The 13033-nt window shown below is 32.1% G+C and overlaps 1 protein-coding gene and 1 long non-coding RNA gene across 9 annotated transcripts; both read left to right on the top strand.

Moving 5' to 3' along the window:
* Positions 1 to 29: 29 nt before the first annotated feature.
* LOC107901603 (uncharacterized) lies at positions 30 to 3266 on the top strand. Of its 8 annotated transcripts, XR_005914556.1 has the most exons (5): positions 125 to 141; positions 344 to 1623; positions 1763 to 1855; positions 2776 to 2919; positions 3006 to 3266. It is a non-coding gene; the product is annotated as an uncharacterized lncRNA (long non-coding RNA). The 8 variants fall into 8 exon arrangements; XR_005914554.1 differs by having other exon boundaries at positions 30 to 1678; positions 1766 to 1855; XR_005914550.1 differs by having other exon boundaries at positions 64 to 567; positions 1482 to 1855.
* Positions 3267 to 7037: 3771 nt separating this feature from the next.
* LOC107901602 (probable sugar phosphate/phosphate translocator At5g25400) lies at positions 7038 to 8710 on the top strand. Its single transcript, XM_016827667.2, has one exon. It carries the CDS (start codon positions 7261 to 7263, stop codon positions 8308 to 8310), a length of 1050 nt encoding a protein of 349 aa, XP_016683156.2. The 5' UTR covers positions 7038 to 7260; the 3' UTR covers positions 8311 to 8710.
* Positions 8711 to 13033: the final 4323 nt, after the last annotated feature.

The following is a 13033-nucleotide window of genomic DNA, read 5'->3' as shown; positions in this document are numbered from 1 at the left end:
TAAGCAATAATGACGTTTTTTCTTAAAACGCCACAAAATTCATTATACCTAGAAAAAAATTTGGCGCTGATTTTTCCCAAATTTCCCCCCTAAAACCCCTAACTTTGCAAACAAAATGAAAAAAAGAAGAGGAAAATGGAGGTACCAAAGACGATTCAGCACAAAAACTCTCTAATATACTTACGAGTTCTACCGTTTGTTTCCCTGGAAAATATATGAGACTTAATATTTTTATTTTGTTAGTTTATTTGTGTGTGTATTTCATCTTGTTGTGTTCATTACTCAGATCCCTATTGCTTTTATTTCTGTTCCATTTTTCCTCTTTTTTTCTCTTATATTTTAGCTAGAAATCGACGATGCCAGAAGAAGCTAGAAATCGACAATGCAAGTTACTGCTGTTCTCATTGCTGCTGGTAACAAGTTATTGCTTAAAATTCATGGTAACAAATCTACTTCAAAGGAAGTTATTCATATTCCTTCGTATAGAAGCGAAGTTTTTTACGGTGGAACTTGGTTCTCCAGCTCTCGTAAGTTTGTTCCCAGTTTTGTATTTGCCATCTATACCAGGTTTACCTCTCTTACTTCTCTTCGTCTTCATCTCCCTTTCATTTATTCTACCAAAAACGCCTCTTACTTGTCATTTTTTTTTCTCACATATCGTGCAAGACTCATTTTTATTATGAGTTTGAAAAGTAACATAAGTTTGAAAAGTTTGAAAAGTAAAACTCTTTTACGTTCCCTCTGGGCCAAGAGAAGGATTCAACTCGAACCCAACAATTTGTTGCATTTCTGGATACACTTCATCTTTCAATTTCATCAGTTACCAAATTTTATTTCTCAACGGTATGTAAAAAGGCTTTCTTTTCTTTTTTGTTTTGTTTCATGGATGAGTTCCCCCCCCCCTCTATTCATTTCAACCGAATCAGCGTCCACTCCACCAATTTCTAAATCCGTAACAGTAACAAAGAAAATACCACTAATACACTGAAACTGCTACATCCTCTGCCTTTGTTGTATTTTGTTTGTGTGTATGTAAATAGCATAAAGTTGGGGGTCTGTTGGTTTCTTATTTCACTTTATCTGATTTCTCTCTATATGTCTCCAATTTTCGAGATCTGTGGATTTTTTTTTCTACATGGTTTCACGGCATTTTTCTGTTGTTGCTGGGTTTTTTTTATTCAACCATTAAGAAAAACTTTGACAGATTTTGGGTGAACGTAATCGTTGAGAAGAAGAAAAAATGAACCAGCGCTGTTTCTTTTATTATCATATAGGAAAAGCTTTGATGAGGGATTAGAGATAATAGGGGATAAGAGGGGATGAGAAATCTTGGCCGGCCAACCATTTACTAAATGAAAAACTATTTCTTTTTTGATGTTAAAATAAAGTAACATATTTATTTTCATTTGTAAATTTCCGTTGCACTTCCTCTATACGAACTTGGAGAATTGTAAGTTCTAACTTTCTTTAGTTCTTTGTAGGGGCTGTACGTGATTGTCTTTACAAGTCGCCTTTGAAATTATAACAACAATTGGTTTATGAATTTGGCAGATACATTAACAGTTGTGCATTAAGTGGTGAGATCCCCTCAACATTTGCTAAACTTAAAGAACTGCGAACTGTGTAAGAAAGACTCCCTAATGTTTATATAGGAGATTTCAAGGGAACTCTTTTGAAGGTCCAATACCATCCAGTTTAGGAAATCTAACAGTACATTAGAGTTCAGCTTGTATAATTTGTTTGGATTCTTTCTGTCTTGAAGCAGATATTACTGAATCTAAGCAGCTTTTGGATAAGCTGTTGTGGTGAAGTATAATGGAGCTTTGGGAAAGAATATGGGTTTCGGTGGTCCCGAGTAAGCAATTATCTAACTTCTGGAAGTTTGATACTTATTTTTTTTCCAAGAAAATAGAAGCATTTCTTGATGATTCCATAGTTATATATTAAAGACTTGCCTCTACATAAATGAATATAGTTTCTGTGACATACATATATTTATATATGCTTTTTATATATGCCTCTACATTCATATACTTATATATGCTTTTTATATTGTATTGTGCCAAATAAAGAGAATAAAAGTTTTAATTATTGATAGATTCTGCTGCTTTTTTATGTACTTTTTATTAAATCACTCTTTAATCAAATGTATAATTATAAATTATTAAATTTTACTATAAATAATTATCCTTATATAATTAATCATTTTAGTAAATTCTCCAACTATCAAAACAGATCACTCCACCATCCCAAGTCAAAATTTTGTTAAGGGTAGGAGTTGAGAGAGGTAGATACTTTGATGAATATTTTCTTTTACATGATAATTATATACTTCTTTAAGTTTGTTTTGGATGTTGGGACAATGTCAGTTGATGCCGAAATTTGATAGTGTTGCAAATTGAAGTGTTTAAGTGCTGCAAATTGAAGTATTTAGTTGCTGGAAATTGAGATGTTTTATCGCTGTAATTGAGGTGTATAAATGTTGTTAATTGATATGTTTAAGTGCTGCAAATTGAAGTATTTAGTTGCTGGAAATTGAGATGTTTTATCGCTGTAATTGAGGTGTATAAATGTTGTTAATTGATATGTTTAAGTGCTGCAAATTGAAGTGTTTAAGTGCTGCAAATTGAAGTGTTTAGTTGCTGCAAATTGAGATGTTTTATCGCTGTAAATTGAAGTGTTAAAGTGCTACTTTCCATTGTCACCTCCCCCATTTCTTTATGCATCAATAACTATACTAATGAAATCAAGTACTACAATTATATATTATTACAGATGGGGGTTGGAGAATACGATCAAAGGGAAAACATCAGATATAGTGATTCCCAGCCAAGCAGTGGCTTCTTAGACACCCAACATTTTGCACAACCAAACATGACCACAACTTTTAAACCTACATGTTGAGGTTGCTACACACAAGTAAGTCCCTTCCTTTTTTAGTTTATGTGCTATGTGATGATTGTGTTTTAAAATTTAACTTGTTTTAGTTCCTTACATTCTTATAGGATTCACACTCAAGGAGCAAGAAACATCTCAGCAACTCATTGGGATTGAGCAGTCAAAATTCAGAATCAAGTGACACACAAGAGCTAGATTTGGAGCTTGGACTGTCACTGTAATCAGTAATTTTTTTTTTGCTACTTTAAATGCATGCTCATGGAACTACATTTTATGCTTTCCTAGAATTGTAAGTTCAAATAAGGTGTTGATCTGCAATTTATAGATTCAACTTGAGCAAGTTGATATGAACTAGTTTCAATTTTTTTAGAAATGTTATGTAATCAAAGGCAATTTGACTTGCTGCATGAGATATAGTGAAAAACTTTTATCTTCTTGTTCATGAATTTCCATTTTAATACGTCTTCAAATTAAATTATACATTTCTTAATTGGTGGAATCTCACTTTTGCTGTTGTTGCAATCTTTAACCAAAGAATTATGTATGTACTGATAACAGTTTTAAAGGATTTGTTTAAGCAAGTAGAGGGATTGGCATTTTTATAATAATTCAGGATAGGAATGGAGCAAATCTAAAGAATGGAGTGGCGTTTTTATAAAAAAAATTATTTTTCGTGACCTTTAGTGGCGTTTATGGAGAAAGTGTCGCTAAAGGTCTTGCTTTTTAGCGGTGCTTCAGGAAAAAAGCGCCGCTAAAGGTCTTGGTCTTTAGTAGCGTTGGGGGAAAGCGTCGCTAAAGGTCATTGTCTTTAGCGGCGTTTGTGGGTAAAGGGCCGCTAAAGTTAGCGACGATGTCGTCAACGGCGTTTTTTTCGGCGCTTAAATATTTTTAGAGGCGCTAAAAAGCGCCGCTAAAGGCCTTAAAAAGCGCCGCTAAAAGCTTGTTTTGGTGTAGTGAAATATATGAGAAGATAAGTGATTGTGATCATAAATTTGTTTTCTTTTTTCGAAATCATAAATTTTTAATAAGTAAAAAAGTTAAAATTGGTATTGAATTAAATAATATTAATACTTTTGTGTTAAATTAATAAATTTTTGTAAAAGTAATAAAAATAAAATTTAAAGCCGTAAATATTTGAAAGTAAAATTAAAACGTGAATAGATTACAACGAAGTTGATCTTTTTCCAACATCTGACATAAAAATAAATAAAATATTGTTATATTATTTATGTAAGATCTTTTAAATGTGGTTTGTTGTGGAATGCACTGAATTGCATTCAAATGCAAGGAGGTTTTGTATTTCTATGGAAATTTACTTTGTCGGTTATTGTGGTTTTAGGATAGTCTTGAATTTAAGTTATTTTAGATTAGTGTTTTTGGAGTTTTTTTTGGAAGACATGATTTTAAGTTTGGGTTTTTTATGTTTCGATTATTGATTTTTTATGATCTAATTAAGTTGGGTTGAATCGGAATTATGATTAATTGAGCCAAGTTTCCATATTTGAGTTAGTATAAATTCTTAAAAATGAAATAAAATTTGTCACATAGAAAATTTTTCATATAAAATTTGAGTTTTGGGGTTTTTTTTTATTATTTTGATAAATGATTTTTATTTTGTCTTTTGAATTTTTTAAAAAGTTTTAAAGTATTTTTCATGAATATTAAAAATTAATAATTTTTTAAGTAAATGAAATCAATTACTAACTCTTGTATTGTATTTCTTTAAAAAATATTTTTATATAAAAACTATTTAAAATATAAAATCTTTAAGTTAAGATCATAAAAAATTAAAATTAATTATAAAATAAAATTAAAAATTCAGTTCCGTTTAATTCGAATATCCATATGTCGAAACCATTTTTTTTGAAAACAAAAAAATTTTAGGTTGTCGACTTAAAAAAAAGAAAATGAAAGTTGGGAGTCGCCACCAATCTCTTATTAAGGTGTGATTGGGTCACCTAAAACCGACTTTGGTCTACGAATTTTAGAAGAACGGGTCCGGGAGTCGGTTACGCATGAGGAAGGATTAGCACCCTCATTACTCCCAAAAATTGGTACCTAGTTAATTAATTAATGTCTTAAGGTCGAAAATTTTAAAAATATAATCTTTAGAAACTTAAAACGTTGCATATTAAGACCCTTTTCAATTTAGAGAAGCAAAAATGCCACACCCAATACGTTAGGGCACAACATTCTAATTTCCACCAAAATGAATTAGATCAGAATACTTATACAATAAAACTTTAAAAGAACATCCACTCATCCAAGATTTAAGAAATCACACCCAATACGTTAGGGCACGATCCCTTTAGAATCCCAAACTCGAAATATTTCCTTTACTTTAAAAGAACATCCACTTATCCAATATTTAAGAAATCACACCCAATACGTTAGGGCACAATTCCTTTAGAATCTCAAACTCGGAATATTTCCTTCATGATTTTTAAAAAAAATCTTCATTTCGAGAAATCAATGCGTCACATCCAATACGTTAGGACACAACGTGTTGAATTCCCAATAATGAGTTTTTATTTTTATTAAAAGAATATCCATTTTGAAAAAGTTTGATTTTAAAAATCGAGTAAAAAATGTAATGTTATGCTACATTAAATATATAATGCAATAATAAATACTACGATAGCATAGAAATAATGCAAATATATGAACAAATAAGTAAAATAATGGCCTACAAAATATCAAATAAATGGACAAGATAATAAAAAATATATGTAAACATAAATTAATAGACAAATAACTAAAATAAATAAAAAAAATATACATACATCCATGAAAATATATAAGTTTAAAATAATTAAGATAATATCAAAATTAATAAAACATGTGTCTAAAATATACGAAAAATATTAGTTTTTTTAAGGTGTAAATACATGCAAAAGAAACATATTTTTATATATACATATAATAATAATTTCATAAAAAAATTAGAAATACTGATTTTAAGAAAAATATGAGAAATGAGTAAATTGGGTCGGAAGTAAAAAAACAGGGGTAAATCCGCAAATAAATAAAAGTAAAAGGATTAATTTGAACACGAGAATTACATAGAGGGGCTGGAAGGAAAATTTTCCCTTCTCCTCTAAAACGACGCCGTTCAACTTAGACCCAATTGAAATAAAAATAAATAAAAGGGTAAATTAAGAAAAATAAAAATAAAAAAACTTAATTACAAAAACATTAAAAGGCGGAGGGGCTAAATAAAATAAATAAATAAAATTCGCAGTGGTATCACCTTCTCCCCCTTTTTAAAATCGTAAATAAAAAAAATAATCAGAAGAAAAAAAATATTAAGCCACCTTTAAAAAACTGCCAATCGTTCTCTTTTTTATTCTTCTTCCTCCTTTTTTTTCAACAATGAAGGGAGAAGCCTCTATTTATAGTTGAGCCTCCCCAAATCCAACGGTACATATCAATTACATCAACGGCTGAGATTAAAGGGTATCTACAAATTAAATCTCTAAGATTACAAAATCATATATTCTAAGATTGCATATCATATCTAAGATTATATATCATATCTAAGATTACATATCATATCTAGGATTGCATATCATATCTAAGATTGCATATCCTCAAAAATTATGTTTCCATATGCGAGCCCGGGCTAAAATTGGGTATTACACCATGCTTTTTAACTTGTATCCTACAAATCATCCAAACACCACGGTTCAAATTAATCCTTTAATTTTTTGTTTTTGTGACACCATTGATATTGCAACAACCAAGAGGTCATCATGAGTTTATGCGTATTTAAGAGTGCAATATCCTCTAATTTAAGGATTAGGGAGTTTATGAATCATTTGGACTTAAATTATTTCAATTATATATTATTTTTGAGTTCAAGTCTTTTTAAGTTCGGATCATTCGAGTTTTTTTATCTCGAATTTATTTTTTTGTATCTAGATATATTGGGTATGAATCATTTTTGGATAGGTCATTTTCAAGTTAAGGTTAAATAAGTTTAAATTATTCACTTTTTATAACCAAATTAAGTTAAATTTAGTTTAAATTTAAATTAATGGGATGAAATTTAAATTTAAATAATTGCATCGAATTTAAATTTAAATTAATAGGGTCAAATTTTTAAGTGAGTCTTAAAATTAAAAAAAGGAAATGGTATCAAACTATAGAGAAAAAAGCCCATAAAGAGGCCCATTCCATCAACATAAAGAAAACACACCTTAAACTAAAAAGATAACATCTTTCACTACATTAAAAAAAAAAATTCAAATCTTGATTTTTCAGCCTCCACAGATTGAAAAATCCCCCGACATTCCGATCTCCGATCTCTTCTTCCACCATTTTTTCCGATCTGGGCACCTCTTAAAACCCCAAAAACAAGCAATGGGTAAAGGCGGTTCATTGAGCGACGGTGTCATCAAGAAGATCCTTCTCTCCTACACCTACGTAGCAATCTGGATCTTCCTCAGCTTCACCGTCATCGTCTACAACAAGTACATCCTCGACAAGAAGATGTACAATTGGCCTTTCCCAATCTCTCTAACCATGATTCACATGTCCTTTTGTGCCTCCCTTGCTTTCCTCCTCATCAAGGTCTTTAAAGTCGTCGAGCCCGTCTCCATGTCTCGAGACCTTTACCTCTCTTCCGTCGTCCCTATCGGCGCTCTTTACTCCCTCAGCCTCTGGCTCTCCAATTCCGCCTACATTTACTTGTCCGTTTCCTTTATCCAGATGCTCAAAGCGTTGATGCCCGTCGCCGTGTATTCCATCGGCGTCCTTTTTAAAAAAGAAGGGTACAAGAACGATACGATGGTCAACATGTTGTCGATCTCTTTTGGGGTCGCCATCGCAGCTTACGGGGAAGCTAAATTCGACACTTGGGGAGTGATTTTGCAGTTGGGAGCTGTTGCTTTTGAGGCTACCAGGTTGGTCATGATCCAAATCTTGCTTACTTCTAAAGGGATCACCTTGAACCCCATTACTTCGTTATATTACGTTGCTCCATGCTGCTTTGTTTTCCTTTTGGTCCCATGGGTTTTTGTTGAGTACCCAGTTTTGAAAGAAACATCGAGTTTCCATTTCGATTTCGTCGTTTTTGGGACCAACTCTATATGTGCATTTGCTTTGAACCTAGCTGTGTTCTTACTTGTTGGAAAGACCTCTGCTTTGACCATGAATGTAGCTGGGGTTGTCAAGGACTGGTTGTTGATTGCCTTCTCTTGGTCTGTCATCAAGGATACCGTGACACCCATCAACTTGTTTGGGTATGGACTGGCGTTTTTGGGTGTTGCTTACTATAATCATTCAAAGTTACAAGCTTTGAAGGCCAAAGAAGCACAGAAGAAGACTGCACAAGCAGATGAAGAAGGTGGGAGATTGTTGGAAGAGAGGGAAGGTGAAGGAAGTGGCAAGAGCAGTGAATCTCAGGATTAGATCAGTTCATGGTTCGTATTTCATATTAGGATTATGAAATATGGAAGGATGTTGCAAATAAGGGCTAAAGGGAGATATTTTGATGATATGATCCAAAAAGGGCTTGTATTCAATGGAAAAAAACAATGAGGGGATAATGCATTTTGGGTTTTGGTATGTTGTTTCTTTCTATTTTTTAGGTTTACTTATTATGGCCATTTCATATTAAAAACATCAGGGGTTTGAGATCATATTTGTTTCTTATTGCACCGGTTAATGTAGGTTAGTAGAGGAAGATGAAATCTCAAAGGCCCTGTATTTTGTTTGTTGTTTTTCTTGTTTTCGCTTCCTTTGTCTCTTCTTTTTGTGTTGTTGACAAATGTTTCATTCATGGAGTTTTAATCCTTAATTTATTTATTTATGCTACTTTGTGTTGCTTAGGCGGTGTGATTTTGGCATGTTCCTCTTACACCAATATTGGTATGATGCTTTGAATATGATTGTGGATTTGAGTATGTTGGCATGATATTGATGCTGAGATTGTTATTTTGACATTAACCCAGTTACTGAGTTTGTGGTCAATTTTTATACAAGACCCTTGTACCATGTGGTTTTGGCTGATTTAATCCCTCTACTATGGTTTGATAATTTCAAATCCTCTTTTTCAAATTATGTATTTTCAGACCTAAGATCTTTTTTTCTTTTTTGAGTTTAATCACACGTATATGTTCTTATGATATTGATGCTGAGATTGTTATTTTGACAATTAAGTTTTGATATTGGTATTTTTTATATATATAATTGATTCCAAAATTTGAAAATTATAAACCAAATACCTTTTTCGACCTAATTAATACTTGCGCCACGGTTACTATAAAAGGAAAAATCATTTAATTTAAATTCTTTTCAATTTTCTTTTACTTTTTATTAATATAAAACTTTTAATTAATTAATTTACTTTTTCTTTATTTCCTTTAATTTTTCACCAATGGTTTCTTCTTCTCGCTGCACTATTGTTCACCATCATTATCACCGAACTTTGACCAACCGTCTTTCTCCGTCGCTCAAGCTCCGACCAAGCACCTAACCCAAAGCTCTTCACAAACCTCCACCATTGTCACAACAGTGAACCAACAATACTGTTTGAATATTATTATTGGATATTATCTTTTAAGAATATATTGTATATTATTGTATATCTTTTAGGCATATATTTAAAAATATATTTTATATTTTCCTATCGCTTGTCATGGTATCTGAGCTTCATCACCATCATCACCACCACCTAAAATTGAACATAACTCTATTTTTATTGGGTTTTCAACATCGATCCGGTGATTTTATTACTTCTATTCAATTAAAGTTTGATAATTCCAACGATTGGGCTTATGTTATTCGTATCGCTCTATCTTCTCGGCACAAATTTGAATTTCTTGACAATACCATTATAGATCTTATTCCCCTTACTCGAAGGATGATTAAGGTATCATTCATCGTATGCTTGTGTCTTGGATTCTCAATAATATTGATCCGGAAGGAATATAGATGCTTTCCAATTATGATAATGTGATACATAGAAACACAATGCCATAAAAAATTTGACATGGCAAAGAAAAGAGGCAGAAACGCTACAGCAGCAACAACCAAAGAAGAGTAAGATCAAAATCTGGGTTGTCGGGTTCTTGAATCTCCGAGTCTTCGTTCGAGAATCCCAATGGTGGGAAGGCAAGGAAGACAAAGGGGAAGTCGTTACTAGATTGTCGAGCCAATCTAACAACCAACAACGTAGATGGGATTTAAGGTAGTTTGAAATTTGAGTATTTGTTTCATGATTTTGAAGCAATGTTTGTGAAATCTGAACTAGGGAAGAGATAGAGGAGGCTTTGAGCTTTCTTTTGGTGGCTTTTGATCGATGGTTCGAAGTAGAAGTGCGACGGTGCAACAGTGGAGAGGCTACTAGTTTTTGAAAGAAAGAAAGAAAAACCTTTTTAGGTTTTTTGGAAGATGAAAAAAATTAATTAATTAAATATTTTATTTTTGGTTAATAAAAATTAAAAGGAAGTTAAAAAAGAATTTAAATAAACTTAAAATAATACATGTGGTGAAATTTGAATGGTTGTTTAATACATGTGGCGTAATATAATTGTATAGAGATGCAAAATTTAATGGTAGTTAACCAAGTACCTAAAAATATAAACTTAACTTGTGATTTTAATACAAGTGGCATAATCTATTTACTTCTTGTTGTTTGGTTTTCGTACCAAGAATCATTCAAGAAGATCGAATTTCACTTGTTTTCCATCAATATCTCTCTTCTTTCTCTTAATTAATTATGTCTATTTATATTATTAATCTGGGGCGTGCCTCGCATTTATCGGGCAATTTGCAGGCACTTACCAAAGATAGAGGAGAAATAGGCACGACGTCACGACGTGGAGGACACCGACGTGGAGGACACCGACGTCATGATGAGGGGCAACGTCATGACAAGGGACGTCGAGACGTCGTGATGATGCGATGAGTTCTCCAATTAACGGAGAGGGTAATATCGTAACGAGTATGCATGGGACGTCACAATGACGCGACGTATTCATCAAGTAATACAGTCGTGTTTTTGACAGCCAAGCAGGACTTCTCCTCCTAGTCGAACTCTGATTACTTCAGGTATATTTTAGTTGTTTTAGCCCTTTAAGCTTAGCCTATTTAAAGGGACCTTGTATCCCTGTTTTGATAAGACAATTAAAGATTTAGTACTACAGGGCTTTTCTTTTGGGAGGTGACAAGATTTAGTCGCAAGTGAGTTTTGGTGAGAGTTTTCATGGTAACTATGAAGAAAATTTTCTACCTCTTTTGAGAGAACTCAATGAGAGTTAGGGCTTTATTTTCGGAGTTTGAGTTTGTATGTTTAGTACATTTAGGTTTATTTTTTCCATATTATACTCTCATTTTTTACTCATTTAGTGAAGATTTGAAACGATACATGCACGGATAAGGTGAAGTTTATTAAATTCTATTCACTGAAGCTCTCAATTTTCAAGTTTGGGAAATCAGCAGACTTGCGACGAATTTTTGGATGAGATCCAAGCTTTTCTTGGATTGATATCTCTTCATGGCGTTCGAAGATCTATCTCTTAGCTTCGAAACACATTTTGAATCACTCGATTTTGAGTTCAAAAGCTCTAGTTATGATCGTTTTAGTGAAGACTAAGTGAGTAGAATTTCTGGATGGGATTATGACGGGAATTATGAGTTTTGGGATTTTAAGTCGAGTTTAAATCATATTGGATTCAGGTTTTGGGCTTAATTTTTATTATATATGATCCCAATATTGTATTCATCAGCTCTTATTATTTTATTATTCTAAAATTTTAATAATTATTAAGTACTTTAAGTTATTTAGGAGTTTTATGTCAACAAGAAAGTTTAGTTTAAAACTATTTCTTGTTTAGATTAATTAGATATCTAGTATACTTAAGATTTTTGTTTATATTTATTTAGTTAGCCTATATATAGGCCTTTACATTTTACACAAATCAATCAATTCATTATTATTCAACTTCTTTTTTGAGTTAATAAATTCTCTTTGAGTTTTTCTTTTCAAGAATTTCTCTTGAGTTTCTTTTAGAAGAGTTTTAACTATCTTTTCATATTGTGGGGATCATCTTCAAACTTTTTCATGCCAATTTTTCTATTTTGGAGGGGAAATTAGAGCCGCTTGAAGGGGGTTGTGGATAATTAGTTTAATTTGTTACATTGTGAATAGGTGAAAGTGTGTTAGGTATACAAAATGACTAATAGGTACATGAGAATCATATATGATTGTTTGAATAACAAGTGTTAGTGTATTAATATTTAGTTAATTGTAGTCCATGAACTGAGACACTTAGAGATGACTTAAGACGTTGTTTGGTAGACATTTTCGAGCCAAAAAGACGACCTTAATTTAAAATCCCTAGTGCCCTAATTTTTTAGCCTAAATCCCTATTTCTTGCTGAACCATAATGGATGCCCTAAACCTTAAAATATAATCTCTTGATTTGAGTTTCTTGGTCCCTGCACGAACGTAGACGTCAGGCCATTGATATTGATGGTTAGGTAGATATGACTTAATGGTTTCCAAAATAAAGAAAAATAAGAGTGAACAAAAGGGATAGTATAGTATGGTGAGTATAAGAGTCTTACAAACTTGTGCATAAATGGAAAAAGTCAAAAATTAATCAAAAGAAAAAATTTGAATAGGCTAAAATAGTTGAGCGAGAAGTCTGGAGAAAATAGAAAAGAAAAGTGAGTGAAAAAGAAAAGAAAAAAGTCTTCATTTTTGCACATTAGTCTCACTAGGACAATTGATTTCACTAATACTTTACTATACCTTAGGAATCAGAGAGAAAAAGTAGGTGAGAGAAAGGGATATAAGGTGGTGAGCTAAAGGGTTTAATCGGGGAAGTATCGGGGTCAATATAATGTGCCAAACTATTTTCGTGCTTAAACTGTTTTATTGTGCCTACTCTTTGATTTTTGACCAACCTAAGTCGCAGAATATCACAAGCCATAAAGACCTATGTGACCTAAGTGATACAATTTATGGATGAAAATTGAATGAATTTTGACATGTCTAATGACTTATATTCCTTGAGCATAAATTTATATTTTGTGTACCTGTTTCGATGGATCGATGTACTTAACATTTTTTAATTTGTTTGCTTTGTAATCTTATGAACTAATGTGTGTGATAATGAAGGTTGGG

Source organism: Gossypium hirsutum, chromosome D06 (assembly GCF_007990345.1).
Source record: "Gossypium hirsutum isolate 1008001.06 chromosome D06, Gossypium_hirsutum_v2.1, whole genome shotgun sequence".
Taxonomy (NCBI): Eukaryota; Viridiplantae; Streptophyta; class Magnoliopsida; order Malvales; family Malvaceae; genus Gossypium; species Gossypium hirsutum.
Note: the sequence above shows the minus strand (reverse complement) of the source record. Positions and strands in the feature narration are given on the sequence as shown.